Source organism: Bubalus bubalis, chromosome 14 (genome assembly GCF_019923935.1).
Source record: "Bubalus bubalis isolate 160015118507 breed Murrah chromosome 14, NDDB_SH_1, whole genome shotgun sequence".
Classification (NCBI taxonomy): Eukaryota; Metazoa; Chordata; class Mammalia; order Artiodactyla; family Bovidae; genus Bubalus; species Bubalus bubalis.
Genome location: NC_059170.1, coordinates 23,301,954 through 23,324,057, shown reverse-complemented (window position 1 = coordinate 23,324,057; position 22,104 = coordinate 23,301,954). Strand labels below are relative to the sequence as shown.

At 49.2% G+C, this 22,104-nt stretch overlaps 1 protein-coding gene across 1 annotated transcript; it reads left to right on the top strand.

Moving 5' to 3' along the window:
* Positions 1-1,437: 1,437 nt before the first annotated feature.
* SLC52A3 (solute carrier family 52 member 3) lies at positions 1,438-17,446 on the top strand. Its single transcript, XM_006048967.4, has 5 exons — positions 1,438-1,596; positions 11,105-11,728; positions 13,358-13,857; positions 15,584-15,707; positions 16,529-17,446. The coding sequence occupies exons 2-5, from the start codon at positions 11,162-11,164 to the stop codon at positions 16,739-16,741; spliced, it is 1,404 nt and encodes a 467-aa protein (XP_006049029.2). The 5' UTR covers positions 1,438-1,596; positions 11,105-11,161; the 3' UTR covers positions 16,742-17,446.
* Positions 17,447-22,104: the final 4,658 nt, after the last annotated feature.

The following is a 22,104-nucleotide window of genomic DNA, read 5'->3' as shown; positions in this document are numbered from 1 at the left end:
GCAGCATTTGTCAGTGGGCATCAGATCCCGGCTCAGCCAGACTCTTGACCTCTCTGGGCCTCTGTTGCCTTATCTGTAGAGGGAGAGTAGTCATATCTCCTCAAAAGCCTGTGGTGGAGATTAAACATATTAACCCTTGTCAAGCTCAGGGCCTGGCACAGAGTCCTCTCAGCACACCCTGGCTGTTAGGACTTCTATTCCACAAGGAGGACACTATTATTATCCCCACTTTCCAGGTGTCATCCTTAAGCACTGGTATTTGAACCAAGAATTTCTGCTTCAGGGAGTGCTATTCCTGCTTGTAGGGAATTTGTTGTTGTTAAGTCAGTCACTCAGTCGTGTCCGACTCTTTGCGACCCTGTGGACTGCAGCACACCAGGCTTCTCTGTCCTTCACCATCTTCTGGAGTTTGCCCAAGTTCATGTCCATTGAGTCGATGACACCATCCAACCATCTCATCCTCTGTCACCCTCTTCTCCTCCTGCTTCAATCTTTCTCAGCATCAGGGTCTTTTCTAATGAGTCGGCTCTTCACATCAGGTAGCCAAAATATTGGAGATTCAGCTTCAGCATCAGTCCTTCCAAAGAATATTCAGGGTTGATTTCCTTTCGGATTGACTGGTTTGATCTCCTTGCTGTCCAAGGGACTCTCAAGAGTCTTCTCCAGCACCACAGCTGACCCTAAGGTGAGCCCAGAGCCAATGCTTGGGCAGGTCTTTTGTCTTCTGGGTCAAAATGCTGGCTAATGTGAGCCTTTTATCGTTAAAATGACTCATCAGGGTCATCAGAATCGGCTCCTGGACAGGTTCCAGACACACAGTAGGCTCTTGGTGAGCCCCGCCCACCATCCCCCACCTTTCCCCCTCCTTGGGGCGGGGACAGGTTAATACTAACCTGGCTGCCTCTGGCCCCTCCCATGCAGAGCCTCCTGAGAACAGGACCAGCAGGTAAGCCAGCAGAGCCTGGCAGGCAGCTCAGGTCTGCTAAGGGCAGAGCAGCAAGTACCAGGGGCTAGTCCCTGGCAAGGATCACTGGGCACCGAGGTGGGGGCACTAGTCTGGGGACGCGGGTGCCCCACGGCCTTTCCCCTAATTTCAGCTGCTGGCTCAGAGGCCAAGGGATAGGAGGGAAAAAGGGCCTCCTCCCCTGTTGGAGTTGGTCCGTTTGGAGTTGGGGCAACCTGAGCCAGCTGGGTGGACTCCAGACCCGCCCCCTCCCCAGGCCAAACGAGTGGGCCCCTACAGACCTCTGCCCGGCTGCATCTCTATGCCACTGGGACATCTAGACAGCTGCTCCTGCCAGGTGGGGGCTGGAGTCTTCCCTGCCTGGCACCGGGACCGGGACCGGAGGTTGGGATGGGCACTGAGGGGAGGAGAACCCAGCCAAGGTCAGCCCCGTGGGAGGGCTGAAGCCCTTCCAGGGCTTGGGAGAGGGGTGAGGGAGGAAGGGAATTCATGGTCCACATTGGCTGGCTGCGCTCCCATTATCTTCTCGCTTCCTCCCTGAAGCAAAGCCCTAAAAGCTGGGGCATCTTTAGACCCTTTGGAGACTCCAAGACCCAGAGAGCGTGAGCAGCTGGCTTGACAACGCACAGCCGGTAAGCACAAGCCTGGCTGAGCAGGGGGTGGACAGGGGGCAGGCAAGCACTGCTTCCTCCCTGGGCCTGGTTCCCCCACATCTGCGAGACAGGAATGCAGAGATGGGATGAGGCTCAGGGGAACCGGTGGAGAGGACAAGTGAAGGCCTCTGGATGCACGTGGACACGGGGTGCCCGGGCGGTGGCTGACCCAGGCCAGGCCTCCAGCACACCCGGGCCTCTCCCCTGCCTCCACCTCCTGCTCACTGCAACCTCTCCCTTTGGCCTGCCTCTGTCTTTCTTTCTGCCTGCTTCTGCTTCTAGCTTTTGATTCTTTCTTTCCTTTTGTGTCTCAGTCTCTGTCTTTTTGTCTCCACCTCTTCCTCTAGGTTTTTTTTTTAACCGTCTCTATCTCCCTGTTCTGTTCACTCAATACCATCTCACTCCTGCCCGGACCACATCCTCACCCCTCTAGTCTTATTAGGAGTCTGGAACCTGGGGTAATATTGACTCAGACCCTTGTCTGGGAGCGGTGTGTGGCCAGCGCCCATGCTGTCAGCTGGCACTGTCTGAGCTGCCCTGGCTGACATAACCCCCACGGCTGAGGCAGGCTCGGTTGGGGGACCTGGCCTTTCGCAAACCAGGTGGCCATCTGGACACTGGGAGAGAGGACAGGGCCAGGCTCGCATGGGAGAAAGCGGCACTCACCAGATAGACACAGATAAACTCCCGTCCACTGAGCTGATGCCCAGTGATGCCATAAAGAAGAGAGCAGAGAGCAGGTCAGTGCAAGCTTAGAGGCTTGGGCTCTGATGGTCAAGGCTGGACAAGGCCCTTCCTGCCAGTGGGGGTGTGCTGGCCCCTCACCCCTACTCCCTTCACTCCCTTGGGCCTGGGACACAGCTTTTCATGCAAGAATCTGAAGGAAAGAGACACCTTTGTCTGAGGCTGTCCTTCTGGCTTCGCTGTCTACCCACCTGCTTGTAGGAGAATGTCAAGGGTCTCATTGGAAGCCTTAGGTTTCTGGTTTCCCGCAGTCGCCAAAGGGCCTGGGAAACAGATGTGTTTGGAGTCTCTCAGGTTCTCCAGGGCCTGGATCGCATGTCTCTCCCTTTTCCAGCCCAAGTGCTTGGGGAGGCTGGAGGTGAGTGGAAAGGGATCCTGCTCAGCTTGGCCCCTGAAGCTGGTCTCTAACCCCCTCCCCTCCAAGGCCCTCCTCACGCTGCTTAAGAGGGCTGGGTCCGCAGATATACCTGGGCTCAAACCTCAGCTCCCAGATGACCAGCTGTGTGACCTCAGTAAATGACTTTCCCTCTCTGAGCCTCGGTTTCCTCATCTATTATATTAAATGTAGACAATTATCACGCTTTCTCCAGGATTGTTGAGAGGATTTGATGGATAATGTGTGTAAAGTGCTTAACATTGGGCCTGGGGAGACAAGCAGTAAGAAATGGTGGCCATTGTTCTAGTTGTTACTATTGGCACTGTTTTTATCTTTTCCCCCTTGACAACTGCACCAGCTTTCTAAGGGGTTAACAGGTTTCATCCCTGATTCCACCCTGGTTCTCCATTACTGTCCTCACAACAGCCAGAATGATTCTATCTAAAGTGAAATTAGAGCTGGCCCAGCAGGGGAGATTTTTTACTCAGAGGAAACCTCCAAACTCTTGCCTACAGGGCCCCACGTGACCTGGCCAGTTCCTCCCCACAGGACCTGAGATAGCCACATCAGCCTCCTGGCTGTGCCTTCCACACCAAGACCTGTTTCTGGCTGGGCGGACAAGTGAGGCCCCACCCCAGGGCCTTTGCACTTGCTGTCCCCTCCCCCCACTACTCTTTCCCCTGACATGGCTCACTCCCAGGCTTCCTTCAGGTTCCCTCTGCCAGCTGCCCTCCCCGACTGCCTGCTCCCCCTGACAGCTCCTTCCCTCCACATCCCTTATCACCAGCTGACTAGCTCAATGTTCCTACTTTGCTTAGCGACTGTTTCATCCCACACTTTCCTGAGAACAGAGATTGTGTCAAGCACATAGCAAGTATCCAGTGAATACCGGGTAAATGAATCAACAAGAACTGCAAAGCCACTGTAAAACAGATAACAGAGATACGCTCTTTTAAATAGTATCCCCAGCACTCTTTGAGCCACTCCTGAGATCTCTGAAGCCACCCAGCCTCTGCATTGGCAGGTACCTCTGTCCAGGACATCCGCCGTCCACTGCCATTGATGGCTCCCGAAGCACATGGCACTTAGTGTGGCTGGCTGGGAATAAGCCAAGGCAGGGGAGCCATAAAGGAGATGGGTCACCCTGGGCCATAACACCACCATGACTTTTTTCCAAATGGAGACTTGTAGAGCCAAATCACTTCCCTCAAACTATACAGCTGCATTTGTGCCTGCCTCAGGACCCAGAGAACTCATCTCTGTGGGCCATGGGGACTGGGGCTCTCAGTGCATGGGACCAATTGCACATAAATAAAATTCAGGCTCCTTACCTCCCCGGTCTGCCCTCTACTCCCCATTAAGCCCACTGTTTCAGCCACACTGGCCTAGGCTCATGCCTGCCCCAGGACCTTTGCACAAGCTGTTCCTTCTGTGTATATGTTCTTTGGAGTATTTTTATGATGTTTTTAATTCAAAAAATATTCAAACATTTGATACAGCTGAAATTTATTTTCTTTTGATGGGGCAGGGACTAGGTAAGAGATAAGAAAGAGATTCAGCTTTATTTATTTTTCCCAAATGGCTACCCTATCTTATGTTCTTACTGGTTCTATGTAGGAAAACTACTTATTTGTAAATGTGTAACTGGCCAGCTTGCTGACCTCATAGTTTTATAGCTGTTCAGGTGATAAAAAGGTAACCATCTTCTGCCAATTCCCCTCCTCCCTTTAATTATTTACTTATTCCTCCTTAATAGGCATACCACTTATTGCCTCCTCTATATCCTTGCTTATTCTTTACCTTCTTCTGCTCTCAAGGCCTGAAACAGTGAGTCAAACCCCACCATTTACTATTCTTCTGTCCGTCTCTCCTAGCATGTCTGAGGCTTCTGGAGAAAGTTATTCAGAATACAGATATTCACTACTGTTTTGACTCCATTATGAATCAGTCTTTATCGATATAAACTGAGTCTCAGTTTACACTTTTGATTTTTGCTATCAGATTCCATAGTGAGAGTTACCGCTCCCTCCCTCCATGTGCCTCCCTCTTTCCCTGCATTTTTTTCTGGAAGACCTTCGCCCCACACTTACTCCTAACCTGTTCCTTTTGGTATCTCTTTAAGGTGTGTCTCAACAACTCATTTCGTTTGATTTTGGTTTTTGATCACATCCTAATTGAGGCAGGACCTGAGTTTCTGAGTCAGGGCATTAATAGTAAATGAGATCAATGTATTCATTAGTTTTTGCTTACCATCACTGGTCAGTGCACATTCTTGAACATATATCTCTGCCCAATTAGCCATTGTTTTGCTATTTATACAAAATAAGAGTGGCTTAAACAATGTAGAAGCTTATTGATAACAACATTAAACAAGCAAAATGGTATGAGCGAATGCTTTCACTGTTCATCTGAAACTATCAAATCATTGTTAATCAGCTGTATCCCAGTACAAAATAAAAGTTAAAAAAAAAAAAACAAGCAAAATAGCCCAGCAGGGGGCAAAACGGGGCTGGCATGGCAGTTCTATGCCTGAGAGGGGGTCTAGTCTCTGTCTAGCCCCAACACCATCTCCCATTTGTGCAAAATGGCTGCTGGCATTCTGGCTATCACATCTAAATTCCAGACAGCAGGATGGAGAAAGAGCAAAAGAGCACATTCCCTTTAAGGAGATTTTTTCAAAGTTTCTTACACCCTTATTAGTGTTAGTGTTAGCCGCTCAGTCGTGCCCGACTCTTTGCGACCCCATGGACTGCATCCCACCAGGCTCCTCTGTCCATGAGATTTTCCAGGCAAGGATACTGGAGTGGGTTGCCATTTCCTTCTCCAGGGCATCTTCCCACCCCAGGGATTGAACCCCAGTCTCCTGCACTGCAGGCAGATTCTTTACCGACTGAGCTACAAGGGAAGCCCCTACAACCTCATTGGCCTGGTCTTAATTCAAGAGCCATGTCCAGCTACAAAGGAAATTGGAAAATGTAGTCCTCTAGCTCAGTGGCCATTTGTCCAAACAAAAATCTAGTCTTGGTAATAATGAAAGAAGGAAGAGTGGCTGGTGGGAAGCAGTTAGTAGCCTTGGTCTTGGAGTATCAATGCTCCATCTTTTCTTTCCTTCCAAAGTGTTTCACTCATCCTAGGCAGAACTCTACCGGAGCTGATGTAGGTCAGCTTTTTTTTCAATGAGATTCTTCCTGCTTTATAACAGGTTCTGGTCTCAGGTGGTTGTGAGCAGCCAGCACTTATTTCTGGGTCTTCTTGGACAGTACTGTGAGCTGCTAAGAAGCTACGGTGAACTGCTGGCTTTTGAAAGAGGTCTGTTCCCTCCTCCACTCCACTGATCCTCTGGGGCAACACTGCCTGTGTTTTGCAGCCCATGAGTTACCTGCCTTGGCCAATGTAGGGCAGGAAACTTGCCTTTCCATCCAGCCCCAGCCACTGCTCCCTGCCCTCTACCTGCAGCTCTGCCTCTGCTTTGGCCCATGATGCATCTGGGTCCTGCCGCCCACCCACCTCTTCCTCGCACTTTTCTCTGGGGATAGCCCCTGTGTCTTTTCTGCTTGCATCCCTCACAGCACTGGGCACAAAGCAGGTGACTAAAAATCCCTGCTTGTTGATTGTTTAGAGGGAAGTGATGACAAAATTCTGCCTTCAGAAATGACGTGTATTGTGGTATCAGGAAGTGTTCAGGATAACTGTTTTTAAATGCAATTGCCACATTTTTTGAAATAGTAATTGTGATCATTAACATGTACACGTACAAAGTATCAGGCATCGTGTGAGCATTTTGCAGGTTTCATGGTCATAACAACTCTGATGTTGGTACTGGGAGCCTCCCATTTTGTACAAGAGAAATCAGACACCAGAAGTTAAGCCAATTAGTGCAAGGTTGAAGCCAGGATTTGAGCCCAGACGTCTGCCTCTAGACACTAGTGCAGCAAGAGCAGTAAGGTGGCTGGAGGCAGTGACCTGAGTCCAGATCTGAGAGAGAGGCCCAAGGTTGGATCCCAGCCCACACCTTGCCCCCTACTAGGACGGGATCCAGGGCAAGCCACATCTTGCTCTCAAAAATGAGGGCTAGATTTGATCAGGGTTTGCAGTGTATCAGGCTTGGAGGGTCCCAGGTGGGTGCCCTAAGTTAAAGAGGGCCAAGGGTGATTGTTGCCATGTAGGCAAACTGACCTGGTGTTGTCTTCCAGAATATTCAGGAGAAGCCAGAAATCCTGAGTTTTGTTTGCCAAATCCTTTCTGACTTGCAGACGTCAGTAACTAATTATTTACAACTCACCCCACATCAAAATAACACATCTGCTGCTTGCCTGCAGCCAGTGAGTTACCAGTTCACAAACTGGAGCTAGGTCATCTGTAAAGGCTCTTCCACCACTGTCAGAATGCGAGATTCCAAAGCAGCCCCTGCCCTCCAGGGGTTTCAGTCTCCCTGGCAAATGTACCAGGACACACCCACTCCAGGAAAACCCTGAACGGAGGGGCCTGGGGCCTGGGGCCGGCAGCCAGTGGAGGTTTCCTGAGGGGCAGAGTCCTGCAGAAAGCTGAGATGCAGATGGGTGTGAAGATGGTGCCCCAGCCAGGCTAAGACAGAAGTTTGCCCTCTCTCTGTGGGTCCTCTGGGCACGCCCAGAGCCAGGGCTTGACCTGGGCTGTCAGTGGGGCCAGCTTGCTGGTGAGGAAACAGAGCTTTAGTGACTCGCCTAAGGCCCCCAGACAGGAGGTGGTGAAATGGGACTGAAAGCAGGTCTGGCTGCATTCCACCTCCCAGGGAGGATTGGGTTTCAGAGGAAGAGAGTCTGGGGTTGGAGAGTCAGCTCTATGTACGGGAACCTGGAGAGGAAGTTCCACCCCACAGGGGCTGCCCCAGCATGCTCTAGAAGAGAGACAAGGAGTTAAAGGCTGGCCGTGTGAGTTGAGCAGAACCAAGAGATCAGGGTCCTGGGGAGAGGTGAGTGGAGCCATCTGCTTCAGAGGACCCAGCCTCTGCATCACCAGCCTCCGGAGCGGCCCTCCACCCCCGCAGACCCCACCCCATTCCCCATCTGTAAAAAGGATGTGATTGGACCAGTCAACATTTCTCTCCAAAATGGTACCTGTGCCAGCTGTGATTTCAGGCAGTACCTCCAGGGGAACTTTCTTTTTTCCGTTAGTAATTTTAATATTCATATGTTAATTTTCGTGCAAATTAGAAAAAATAATAACTATAACAGCAAACCCTTAGTGAGCGCTTTCTATGCGCCAGGTACTGTTAAGACAATATATACTCCTTAACGTTGCATCTCATTACAAACCATGAGGTCGATTTACAGAGGGGGGAAAAGAGGTAGAGGGAGGCAAATTCAGTCACCCCAAATCATTCAGTAAGCTCAGAGGCAGACCTGGCTTCAAGTTCAGGCAGCTGCCTCCAGTCACTCACTCAACTCTGTGAACAAAGAATGTTGCCTGACATCCCATCTCTACAAGGATTAAGTTGGAACCCACAGCAGTTGACTGTCAGTGCTTCCTGAGGGGCATTCAGGATGGAGAAGCACTCAGCATGAAACATTCTGTTTCAGATATACAGCCTCCAGACAGTTAAGATGCAAACCAAAGGAAGCATTATTCCAGTGACCCAGACATCCTTTATCTTCCCTTACATTGAAAAGCACTAAAATCATTAACTTGAGCTGAGTTTGTGTCTGTGTCTGTGGGTGTGTGACTGGCATTAATCTTTTACCTAGACTTATGTATGACCAACTGTAACCCCCAACAACAAATTCATATGTATCCTGGCTCCTCCCTTACCTCTCTGGAGCAGTTCCTCAGACCTGAGAGGCTGTCTTCCTGGCTATTATCTTCACATTGCTGTTGTTTAGCTGCTCAGTCCTTCCGACTCTGGGACTCCATGGACTGCAGCATGCCAGGCTTCCCAGTCCTTCACCATCTCCTAGAGTTTGCTCAAACTCATGTCCATTGAGTCATTGATGCCATTCAGCCGTCTCATCCTCTGTCGCCCCTTTTTCTCCTGCCTTCAGTCTTTCCTAGCATCAGGGTCTTTTCCAATGAGTTGGCTTTTTGCATCAGGTGGCCAAAGTACTGGAGCCTCAGCTCAGCATCAGTCCTTCCAATGAATATTCAGGACTGATTTCCTTTAAGATTGACTGGTTTAATCTCCTTGCTGTCCAAGGGATTCTCAAGAGTCTTCTCCAGCACCACAATTTGAAAGCATCGATTCTTCGGTATTCAGCCTTCTTTATGGTCCAACTCTAATATCCGTACATGACTACTGGAAAACCATAGCTTTGACTAGACGGACCTTTGCCAGCAAAGTGGTCTCTCTACTCTTTAATATGCTGTCTATGTTGATCATAGATTTCCTGCATAGGGTCCCTAAATAAAGCTGAAACTCACTGCTCTTATGTTGTGAGATGCTGATTTTTTTTTTCAGTTGACAAACCCTCTCCACTGTTTTTTCTTAGACTGAGGGTAACGGCACAGGTGGTGTGACACAGGTAATTGGGAAGGTAGTAAAAAAGGATAGGCTACCCACTCCAGTATTCTTGGGCTTCCCTCGTGGCTCAGTTGGTGAAGAATCCGCCTGCAATGCAGGAGACCTGGGTTTGACTCCTGGGTTGGGAAGATCCCCTGGAGAAGGGAACAGCTACCCACTCCAGTATTCTGGCCTGGAGAATCCCATGAACTATATAGTCCATGGGGTTGCAAAGAGGCAGACACGACTGAGCGACTTTCACTTCACTTTACTTAAACAGGTCACAGCACATGGCTCTAGAGGGCTACAGCCAGACGGTCTCCAAGGGCCTGTCCAGAGATGGAGCTCTATAATGTGAGAAGAAGAACTCCAGACTGGAATTTTATATCAGATAACCATATTTTTGTAACAGATAGTGTGCTGTGTTTACATGGTTCACAAATCAAAATTATGTAAAAAGATCTACACTGAGATGCTGCAAACATCCCAGCAGTCTCTATGTGTCCTTCAAAGTCTGCTTTGCGCAAATACAAAGAGAACATATTCTTCCTCCTCTTCCCCTAAGTCCAAAAGACCATACACTGTCCACCTACCTTAATGTTGTTCACTTATCAACTCAGCCTTGAGGCCTGTCGCCATCCATCAGCCAGTGAACTCTCCCACCCCACTCTCTTTGTAACAGGTGTGTGCTATTCCAACAGGCCATCATCTCTTCCACTAGCCCCTCTTCTGTGAATGGCACAAAGGTTGTCTCTTATGTTTTGCTGTTATCAACAAGACTGCAAGCAACAGTAACCTCATGTATAACTCATGGCTTTGGAAAATCTCACAGTGAGAAATGGAGTCACTGTTGATTGACATTTCCCATGGCGAATGAAGGGGACGGTCTAAGGCTTACTTGTATTTTTCCCTCTGAACTGTTCATATCCTATGTCGACGTCTCTGTTGGGTCTTTTTGTTCTTAATCTGCAAAAACTCTTGACATATTAGGAAGATGAACCTTTTGTCTGTGCTTTACATTGCAGTATTTCCCCCCCCGCCGCCAGATATCATCTGTCTTTTGATCTTCTTGTTGGTATTTTTTTGTCATTTTTTGCAGAGGCTGTTTTATTTGCTTGCTTTTGTGTGTTCTAATATTTATGCAGTAGAATGTATTATTGTAGCCACGTGTTCCAGGAAACAAACTCACTCAGAAAAACAATGCAGATAGTGGAGTGCAGTTTATTACACCAGCGGGCCCAAGGCAGAGTCTCCTCTTAGCCAAGGACCCCGATCAGTTTTTGTGAAAACCTTATGTACCCTAAGTGTACGTGCCCAAACCCACCTCCCCAAATTCCCTGAAACTAGTCTGAACAAAGGAAAAGAAAGATACAATCAAAGTTAACCCGTGATTCATATGCCTTAGGCCTAGGTAGTTAACAGTGGACAGTTATCAATAGGCCTGTGATCATACCCCAGTAAGCATAATAGAATTTATGATTCTATTCGGTTACACAATTAGGGTATTCTTTTAGGTGAGGGAGAGTCTAGGTACGAGCCCTGAGGCTCTTCCATCTGGGGGGGGGGGTCTGGTTTTCCAGTTGGTATGTCATTTCCATAGATACTGGGCATATAGCTCAAAGTCCACAGTCAGGCCCAAGATGGAGCCTGTTCTGTCTGTTTCCTCCTTCAGTATCAAATTTTTCTTTTGTGGACTCTGGATTTAGGAGTCATGATTAGGAAATCTTTCCCTGCTGAAGGGTTAGTTATAAAGGGATTTGTCTGTGTTTTCTGCTAATAAAAAGCCAACGTGTTCATGGAGAGGGGAATAATAAGAGAAAACCCTGGGCCCAGAAGCACAGTCTTTTGCTATATGATGCACCTGACATTGCTCACCTGATATTCTTCTCTATCAGACACATTGCAGGCTGATCTGCAGAGGGAGCTGCCTCCAGCCCAGGGCGGACGACACCATGGCCTTCCTGATACACCTGCTGGTCTGCACGTTCGGGATGGGCTCCTGGGTGGCCATCAACGGGCTTTGGGTGGAGCTGCCCCTGCTGGTGACAGAGCTACCGGAGGGCTGGTATCTGCCCTCCTACCTCACAGTGATCATCCAGCTGGCCAACATCGGCCCCCTGCTGGTCACCCTGCTCCATCACTTCCGGCCCGGCTGCCTCTCCGAGGTGGCCGTTGTCTTCGCCGTGCTGGGGGTGGGCACCATCGCCTGCATCCTCTTCGCCTTCCTCTGGAACGTCACTTCCTGGGTGCTGGGCAGCCAGCACAGCATTGCCTTCCTGGTCCTCACCTTCTTCCTGGCCCTGGTGGACTGCACCTCCTCTGTCACCTTCCTGCCCTTCATGAGCAGGCTGCCCACCTACTACCTCACCACCTTCTTTGTGGGCGAAGGACTCAGCGGCCTCCTGCCCGCACTGGTGGCTCTTGCCCAGGGCTCGGGTCTCACCACCTGCGTCAACGTCACGGAGATATCGGCCACCACCCTGAGCCCTGACACCACCAGGAACGTGGACAGCCCACAGGTATCTGCCATCTCTCAGGGTCGTTGCAGCTCTGTCCTTGGTCACAAGCAAGATCTTACCAAGGTGTTCCCTAGATGTTGGGTGGACCTGTATTCTTGACCCGACAGCACTTTCGATCACCTGGGGGCACTGCTGAGACACACACATATCTAGGGTGGGGTTCCTCTGAAATCCTTGCGGTCAGGTGTATTTTGAAATCTGGAGTTTCAGATCGTAGAACACACTTACCCCACGTCTAAGACAGGGCCTGTGACACAGCAAGGGGCACAGCGATCCCCACAGCCCACAGCCCAGGGCATTCATGCCCCATAGGCAGATGAGGGCTATAAACAGCTTCATATCCAGTTCAAATGTTGCTGTCAACCAAGTCACGAAAACATTCTGACTTTCAGAGCCTTTCAGATTTTAGAGTTGCAGATAAGGGATTGTGAACGTGTCTTTATTGAAAATTCCCCAGGTGCCACTAATGTACAACCAAGCTTGAGAACCACAGACTTTAAACGTGGATTAACGTTTAGACGTTACCCCATGTGTTTACAGCATCCAACTTTCTCACTGGATGTGGGACAATATATGTGTCTGATATTATCCAAACCGCAGCAGTGCAGCAATGGTTGCAAACCAGCGGCCTGGGCCACCGTAACAGGCAAGCTTTTTTTTTTTTTGAGAGTTTGAATTAGTTAATAACATTCAAATGTTTTGAAATTTCGCATAAATCTAGATGCATGATATCTCTTGAAAACAGTCACCACAGGGCGCCTTTGGGTGGGGCTGTTCTTCTGTCTCAAGCCAGCCCCATCTCTGAATATGCATATTTTCGGTTGCCAGCCCTGGAGGGCACTGAGTGGGCGGAGCTGTAGCTTCTGTCCTGACACCTCCGCGCTCCGTAAAGTGGGGATGCACTGGCGCTGTCAGAGGACACACACAAGCTGATACAGATCCAGTGCTGCTGCCCAGCGAGCGAGTCAGTGTGAGCATGTATTATCCTCGCCATAGTAGCTGTGCGTATATTATCCATCACTTACATAATAATGATAATGCCTAGTATTTCTTCTATACACACAGACCTCGGAGACAATTGCAGATTTGGTTCCAGACCACCATGATAAAGCAAATATCTCAATGAAAAAGTCACACAAACTTTTTGTGTGCCTATAAAAGTTATGTTTACGCTATATGTCGTCTATTGAGTGTATAATAGCACTGTGTCTAAAAAAACAATGTCCATAGCATAATTTTAAAATATTTTATTAATAAAAAGTGCTGACTATCTAGGAATTTCCTTGTGATCCAGAGCTTACAACTCAGCTTCCACTTTAGGGGATCTAGGTTCAATCCCTGGTTAGGCAATGAAGAGCCCACAAGCTGTGTGGGGCAGCCAAAAAAAAAAAAAAGAAAGTCAACTATCATCTGAGCCTTCAGTGAGTCATAATTTTTTTGCTAGTGGAGGGTTTGAAATAATTCAAGAATTACCAAAATGTGACCCAGAGGCAGGAAGTGAGCAAATGCTGTTGGAAAAAATATGAATAGACTTGCTCAACATAGGGTTGCCACAAACCTTCAGTTTGTTAAAAAAAAAAAAAAAAAATCACCCAGGGATCTGACTGGCCCTTGTTTTGTCTTTGCCAGGGAGCTAGCAGCACTTTGGTGTCTAAACTCGCTGGGACAGCACCCTCCGTGATCCACCTGGAAAGCCGTTACCTGCCCGCCAACTTCTCGCCCTTGGTCTTCTTCCTTCTGCTCTCCTTCATGATGGCCTGCTGCTTCATCTCCTTCTTTTTCCTCCAGCGTCAACCCAAGCGCTGGGAAGCCTCCATAGAAGACCTCCTCACCTCTCAGGTCACCCTCAACTCCATCCGGCCACAGGAAGGGAAGGACCTGGGTCCCCCAGAGGAGAGCGGCAAGGCCCAGGACCCCCTGGAGGAGAAGACGGCCCCCCAGCGCCTGGCCCACCTGACGTTCATCTACGTCCTGGTGGCCTTTGTGAACGCGCTCACCAACGGCGTGCTGCCCTCGGTGCAGACCTACTCCTGCCTGTCCTACGGGCCTGTGGCCTACCACCTGTCTGCCACCCTCAGCTCCATGGCCAGCCCTCTCACCTGCTTCCTCTCCATTTTTCTGCCTAACAGGTCTGCCCTCACCTGGCTCTGGAGAGCTCGGGTTGGGGGCGCACTTCGTGTCAGACCCCAGAATCCACCACGCCTACCTATCAGGCTGGAGGTGGGATAGTTAAGAACACGGTGTCTGGGGCTCAACTGCCTGGGTTCAAGTCCCGGCTCTGCCACTTGCTAGCTCTGTGATACTGGACACCTCTCTGGGCCTCAGGAGTCTAATCTGGAAAATGGGGAGAATAATAGCTCTTCTTAGGTTGCTGGGGGCTAATTTTGTAAAGCTTTTAGAGCAGTGAGTGCCTGGCGCATGTCAGGTCTACATTCACCACCACTGGCCCATGAGGAGGAATAAGCAGGCAGGAAGCGAGGCTCCTATTTACAAATGGAAACCCTGAGGCTCGGAGAAAGCGTTTGCTCGGTCTAATTCCCAGGATTTGAGTCCTGCCCTCCTGCCTCCGGCCCACGCTGGCCCTCTTACAGCTGTAATTCTAGAAGAATGGCTGGGCAAATTGATAAAACAGAAACTGAGTCAGCCTAGATCGAGGCCTGGGGTTCCAAATTTTAATAAGCAACCTAAGTGGTTCTGATGCAGGGGCTTCAGACCCCCACAGGAGAAACACCCACCTTGGGGTCATGAAATTTTAGGTCCCCCCTGCCTCCCACCTTCTCCTCTGCCCTGCCTGTCCTTACTGCCTCTCAGCCCTGCCCATCCCCACCTGCCATCCCCACCTGCCATCCCCACCTCCCCTAGTCCTGCCCACCCCACCCCCACCCCCTGCCAGGGAAGGAGGGATCATGAGGATGGGAGAGCTGGACAGATGTCAGTTTGCCAGAAAGCTGAGTTTTCTCCCTTGGGTTTGAAAATTGTGGAGCGAAGCTGGAGATCTCTGAGGGAACAGACCAGAGGCTGCAGATCTGTGGACTCTGAGATGCCCAGAATGTTAGAAATATAGAATCTGAGAGTCCCAGAATCCAAGAATCCTGAGACAGAAAATGTCCTTAGAGGTAGGCAGCCCTCCACTCTAACATGTCAGCGTGGATGGGGAGATCCCAGGGAAAAGGCCTCAAATGAAGGATGGTGTCCTCAGTGGTCAGACCGAGGGCTACACAGAAGGTCACCGGTGCCTCTGAGCTGGCTACCAGGGCCCATGGATCATGCAAATCTCACATTGTGGACCAGGGAGCTGAGGGTGGAGGGAGGAAGGGTCACCCGAGGCTGCACAGCACACCCTACAGTCACGGTGCCATGATCCAAGCCTCCCACTCATCTGCCCAACTTCCTAGAGTGGGTGCGAGGTATTGCAGGAGGAAATAGCAACAGTTGCTACCAGGTGGGCCCACAACCAGGGCCAGCCCCTACACACTCTGCTCCCCTGCATTCTCCCAGCCACATAAGACTCATCTCACAGGTGAAGAAACTGAGGCTTAGGGCCCAGTCTTGCAGAAGGAACTGGGATTTGAACCAGGCTTGTGTAGCCCCAGAATCTGTTCTGTTTCTTCCGCTGGGATGCTGGGCTCTGCTGTTAATACTCAGGATGACTTGTGCCAGTCTTGATCTCAGGAACCTCACTGATGCACTTGAACTGGGTAGCCTGGAAGTTTCCACATGGGTCTAGCCTCTAAACCTGGAGAAGCTGACCACTCCATGTGGCCCCCTGGAGCTTGAGCCGGGTCGGGGAGTAGGGGCAAATGTTCAGGCTTCTCAGTCTTCCAATCATGCCCCACGCCCCCAACTCTGTCCTAGGTCTCTGCCATTCCTGGGAGTCCTCGCAGTGCTCGGGACCAGCTTCGGAGCCTACAACATGGCCATGGCTGTGATGAGCCCCTGCCCCTTCATGCAGGGCCACTGGGGCGGAGAAGTCCTCATTGTGAGTGTCTGGACTGTGGCGCTATCCACCCCCAACCCCTACCTAGCCAAGGCCTAGGAGACCCAGAGTACAGCTCCTTCTACTGACCAAGTGCTTTGTGGTTACTTGCTCAGGAAGCCCAAGGTGGGTGTGAGGAGGAGGAGGGATGCTCTCATTGGGGAATAGAGGCTTCGGAAGGTTAGTTGGCTGGTCCAAGGTGACAGTGCAGACTCTCCCATGAATGCCACACTCTCCACTATGTGTATGGCAGCAGTAGCCTTCTCCCAGTTGCCCCTGACTTGATCATGCTGTGCTGTGCTTAGTCGCTCAGCTGTGTCTGACTCTTTGTGACTCCATGGACTGTAGCCCACCAGGCTCCCCTGTCCATGGGGATTCTTCAGGCAACTTTGGGTTGCCATGCCCTCCTCCAGGGGATCTTCCCAACCCAGAGCTCAAACCCAGGCCTCTCCCATTGCAGGTGGATTCTTTTACTGTCTGACCCACCAGGGAAGCCCAAGTATCCTGGAGTGGGTAGCCTATCCCTTCTCTAAGGGATCTCCCTACCCAGGAATCGAACTGGATTCTCTTGCATTGCAGGTGGATTCTTTACCAGCTGAGCTACCAGGGAAGTCCTGACTTGATCATGGGGGACAGAAAGCCATTGGGTTCTCCTTTATCCTTGGGGAGGTCAACTCAGGGGGCCCCATTAGCTCTCCTTGCACTTAGAGGCTATTCCATGGGGTTCTCTTAGCCATGTTAGGTCACCCTAGAAGTGCCCTTTGCCCCTGGGGCTCACCCCAAAGTCACCTTCACTGAGCGTCTCTCCCAACGTGTCTCTGCAGGTGGTTTCTTGGGTGCTGTTCACTGGCTGTCTGAGCTACGTCAAGGTGATGCTGGGTGTGATTCTGCGCGACCACAGCCGCAGCGCCCTCCTGTGGTGCGGGGCGGCGGTGCAGCTGGGCTCGCTCCTGGGAGCGGTCGTCATGTTCCCGCTGGTCAACGTGTTGAGGCTCTTCTCATCCGCTGACTTCTGCAGCCTGCAGTGCTCCGCCTAAACCAGCTGAAGGGACGTGATCCATCATAAGGCCCCGCCCTCATTACTAACTCCTGAAAACTGGGACACCTCGAGGCAAGGTGTGTGCCCAAGGTCACAGAGCCAGTGGTAGACAGCAGGGAGGCAGAGCCTGAGTACTTTTGTGTACAACACAAACTCCTCTCAGGAAAGGTGGGGAATGGTATGGGCCTCCCAGGGGACACGGAAATGCAAAGCACAGCCCACCCCAACTCTGTCACAGCGCCTGCCGTTCTAGCTTCTCAGATCTCATTTAGCTCTTGAGAGATGACTGTGAGAAATGAACTGTTTTCTGCCATATCAATAAGCAAAGGATATCACAACCACCAGCAATTGCAGGTGTCCAACATGAGCCAGTGAGCCCTGAGGAAACTCAGGATATGAAAGCACAGGATACTGGCCCCAGATAGCTGAGGTGCATGTCAGAGGGATGATTTCAGTGAGCCCAGACTCATGCTAAATACATAGAAAAGCGCTGAATTGCTTAGCTTGCAGTTTCTGGTTTTCTTTCATAACAGTAATCTATTGATGTTTCCACTACCTGCCCTTTGTGGCCAAACTCCTATATCCTAGCTTCTCCCCTAACCTCTAACCGAGAGCAGTTCTCTCAGGATTACTTGAGATGCTGCCTCCCAGGCTTGACGTCCTAAAAATTCCCGCTGAATAAAACATAACTCTTTAACTTTTAGATTGTGAATATTTTTCACGTCGACAACGGTTCTGCAGCACCCAGCTGGATGGTGTTAGAAGGGGAACAGCTGGGAGGGTGAGCCGCCTGTTATAAGCCATGTGACCTTAGGGAAGTCACTTTATTGCTATGTGCCTCTGTTTCCTCTTCCACAAAATGGAATTATTAGCACCTATGTCATAGGTTTGGCACAGGGATAAAAGGGAGAAGCACCTAGAATGTCCTGATCTGATGACCAAGAGTAATAACAGGAGTGACAATCAACAAAGCCTAGAAGTGGCTAGAAGGGTTAAGAGATGTTCCCTTCTCCATATCCTTTCCACCCCTGTTCTCACAGAGAAGCTTCTAGAAGACAGATGGCTAACGGTGGACTCTCTCTCAGGCATCTTGGTGTCCCAGTATGGAGGAACGTTGTACCTCACCTACCCCTTCTTGTTACTCCTGCTGACCCAGGAAGGCTCACTCCTTGGAGAGTAAATGACCTCCTAAGAGGCAGAAGGAGAGGTTTGGGGTGGAGGGGCCACAGCAAGACTCTGAACATGAGTTCCCCCACCCCATTCACTGGCTGGCTCTGAACTGGGAGGCAGTCCTCTGAACTGGAGGGAGGAGAAGAATGGGGAGGAGTGTGTTAGCTACCTGATAGTTTTGGGGCTTTATCTTTTTAAAAAAAATAAATAAACAAAGATATTCCTTGTTTTTACACTAAGGTCATTCTTCCAGAGAAAGTCCAACATGAATGCCAAAAAAATGTTTCAATATAATCAGCTTTCAGTTGGTGCTAAAGTGAAGGCTGAGCTCAGAAACAAACAGAATCAAGGGCTGAGAGAAGGTCTGATCCTGGGACTTCTTTTCTTCACAGGTTTGTTTTGTTTGCTTACCACCACCCCTCCTTTTTATTTTGAATAGATAATATAAAGTCACATATTTCAAAAATCATAAAATATAAAATGATATTCAGCAAAAAAGAAATTCCGTCCCTCTCTACTTCCCACTCTGTCCAGTTCCTCTTAACACGTACATGAGCACTTTTATTACTTCCTTGTTTATTCTTCCAGAGATTATGCAAATGTAAACAATTTCAAATATAGAGTCTTTTTACACAAAGAGTAGTAAATCACTGTGTACTTTGCATTTTCGCGCAACAGTGAAAATGTAGTCTTCTCATTCTTTGTCATGACTGCATAGTACTCCGCTGTGTGGAGCTGCCAGATTTGTTTCAGCCAGCCCTCTGTAGAGAGGCATTTGAAGGTGTTGGAGAAAACATTTTAAAAATCTCCCACCAAATCCAAAAACCTCCCACAAAAGCAGAAAACATAGAAAACTGATTATTGAATATATGTTCAGTGTGATTGTGGTACACATCACGGACAGTCTGCTAAAGAGACCGCAGAGGTGGAAAGAAACTCCACCCTTTTATAAAGCCCAGCAGACACAACCTGTTAACATTATATCCAGGTCCTCAAATGACAACTTGTCCTCAAGAAAGAGAACTAGATGGTACGGTTGGTCATCCCAAACTCGGCTGGCCTGTGGGGTGGCTGTCTGTTAGCTAATTGTCCTCGTCCACAGGAAAGAAGAATCCATACCTTTCTATGGAGGTGGCATTGCAACTTGGAGCCAAACCTTGAGGTTAAGCTCCTCACCTGGCCCGGAGTGTGGGTGAAGGGGGTGTGGCTTCCTGATATTTACGTTGCAAACAGAGGGTTCCTCCATCCTTGAGAAAAACATTCCTGGATGGAAAAACTGACAAGAGGCTTATTCAGCTTTTTAAAAAGACTCATATACAAGGGAAAAGGATCCGAGAAAAAATTTACAAGTTTTCTAAAGTAAATGCTCTAAGAGAAAGGGATGTCTCTTTCCTTTTTTGGTGCCAGGAAGAAATGTTTTTATTTGTATTTGCCCTTCCAAGGGCATTTGGATTGTTTCTAGTCATTCCACCCATAAAAAATACTGGAGTGGATGATGAGCACAAAGACCATCTCTCTGTACTGACATGGGAAGACGCTCCAAGATTAATTACACACACAGGAAGCAGATGCAGAAGAGCGGGTAGCCTGCCGTGCTAGCCATAGCAGTACATTCTGTCAAGGACGATGTGGGAGGGCAGTGACTTGGTAACTGGAAAAGGCACCTCCATCTGACAGCCCTCCCTGTGGTTTCGCTTCCACCCACCTCCTTGGGAGTCCTGTGACCTTGACAGCCTTTAAGTTACCTTGCACAAGTCAGCTCTCCTTGGTCTCTTCCTCTGTACAATGGGGACAATAAAAGCCCCGCTCTTTCAGGGTTCTGGTGAGGATTAATTAGCTTCACATCTGCAAACAGTGAGCGCTCAGTCATTTTCATTAAAAAGCTTCCGCTTTGTGAGAATATCTGCTAGAGACCCTGAATGCCCCTTAACCTCAGGCCTGCCCTGCAAGTCTGACCCAAGTCACATGATGTCTTTATGGTCCAACCAAGGGCATTTCCCGGAAGAATGAGATCAGGACTATGGACTCTGCCTAGGGTTGGCAGCGGGTGGGTATCCCTGAGGACACCCCCTGATAGAATTAAGGTTATAGATCTTAAATAGGGTGGTTACTTTGGATTACTTGAATGGACCCAATCTAATCACATAAGTCTTTAAAAAACAGAGAATCAGAAGAGACTCAGTGGGGACTCGCATGGTGGTTCCATGGCTGGGACTCTGCACTCCCAATTCAGGGGGCCCCAGTTCCATCCCTGGTCAGGGAACTAGATCTCACAGTCTGTAACTGAGTTCACACGTCATAACTAAAAAAAAAAGAAGAAAAAAAAAATCCCACATGTCACAACAAAGGTCGAAGATCCTACGAGCCACAACGAAGAGCTGGTGCAACCAAATAAATAAATAAAAATAAACATTAAAAAAGAAGAGAGTCAGTGAAAGAAATAAGAAATATACAGCATCATACCCTTCAATAGCAAAAAAAACCCCAAACAATCCTATTAAGAATGGACACAGGAACTGAAAATATGTTTTTCCAAAAAAGACACACAAAAGGCAAAAAAAAAAAAAAAAAAAACCCAAAAAACTGTATTATATGCTTGAACATCAATAAAAGAGTGGATCTGAAGTATTATCACCACACACAAAATAGTAACTATTGGAGGTGACGCATGTGTTGACTAACCTTATTGAGGTTACAACATATATGTGTGTCAAGTCATTACAGTCATACGCCTTACACCTACACAGTGTTATGTGTCATCAGAGCTGGAGAGAGAAAGGGAGGAAGGGGGACGAGGGAAGGAAGGATGGAGGGAATGGAAGAGAAAGGAAAATAAAAGAAAAAAAGGAAAGAGGGAGAAAAAGAAGGAGGAGGAAGCAGGGAAAGAAGGAAGGAAGAGAAAGGAAAAAAAGACCTGGCAGAAGTCAGAGAGATGCCAAGTGTCTTGGCTCTGAGATTCAGGAAAAACCTATATGCAAAGACCAAGAAGAGAGGCACCGAGGAGCCAAGTACAGCCCTGGCTGACAGCCATCAAGGAAGCAGGAAGCTGTGACCACAAGGAACTTGATTCTGCTGACAACCTGAATGAGTACGGAAATGGATACTTCTCCTGTGTAAGGACACAGCCCTGTGGACACTGCGATTTAGCTCTATGAGACCTGTGTCCAACTTCTAACTGAAGAGTTGTGAGATAGTAAATTGGCATCACTTCAGGCTGCTGCTTGAGGTAACCAAGCAGCAACAGAAAACAGGTCCAGTGGTGTGCCCTCTTGCATCCTCACAGACTCTTTAAGTTTATAAGGTGCATGATGTGTGTTATGACAGCCTTTATAAAACAGCCCCCAGAATCCAACATCACACGGCAGATGTGGAAGCAGAGGTCCAGATGGTGGAATGAATGAGCCAGAGTTCCCCAGAAAACGGGCTGCAAAGTCAGGGCACAGACCCTGGTTCTGAATCCAGGGTTCTTTCTAATGAGCTGTTGGCTTAAATACTGAGGTATCATACTTCGGATTTATCCTGGAGGAAGGTGGTCCCAAGAACTTGGAAACGTAAAATCAGGACTGCTCTGAGGAGAGACCTGTGGAGTCATCTAAAATCGGATTGGTCATCACTGGAATCCCCGAAAAGGAAGTGCCCAGCCCCCCACCAATGTCCACCACAGTGACCTAAAAGCTTCCCACTGCCGCCCTTCCTGGTGGGCCAGATGCCAGGCATGGGGCCATTCCTGCGGTCATCCGCCACAGGTCTCCCCATGCCCTGGGCTCTTCCTGAGCCTTTACTGATTTAATTCTCACAGAAGCACTATGAAATACTTCCTGTTATTATCAGTTCTATTTTGCAAATGAAGAAACTGAGGCACAGAAAGGTTAAGTATCTTATGTGAAGTCACACAGCCAGTGAGTGGGGGAACCGATACTTGGACCCAGAATGCCTAGGCTCTGTATTACATGATCTTTCTGCATCAGAGACGTGAGTCTCAAAGCATGCGAACCAGACAGGAAAACCTTGGCTTCAGACAAGGAAATGGGGCCACAGAGAGATACAGCGCCTTCTCAGTTCATTGTCATTGTCATCTGGTTTGAAATAGAAACAGAAAACTCCAGTCCACCCTGTGGCCCCAACTCTATCATTCCACAGGACAAACACACACACACACACACACACACACACACACACACACACACACAC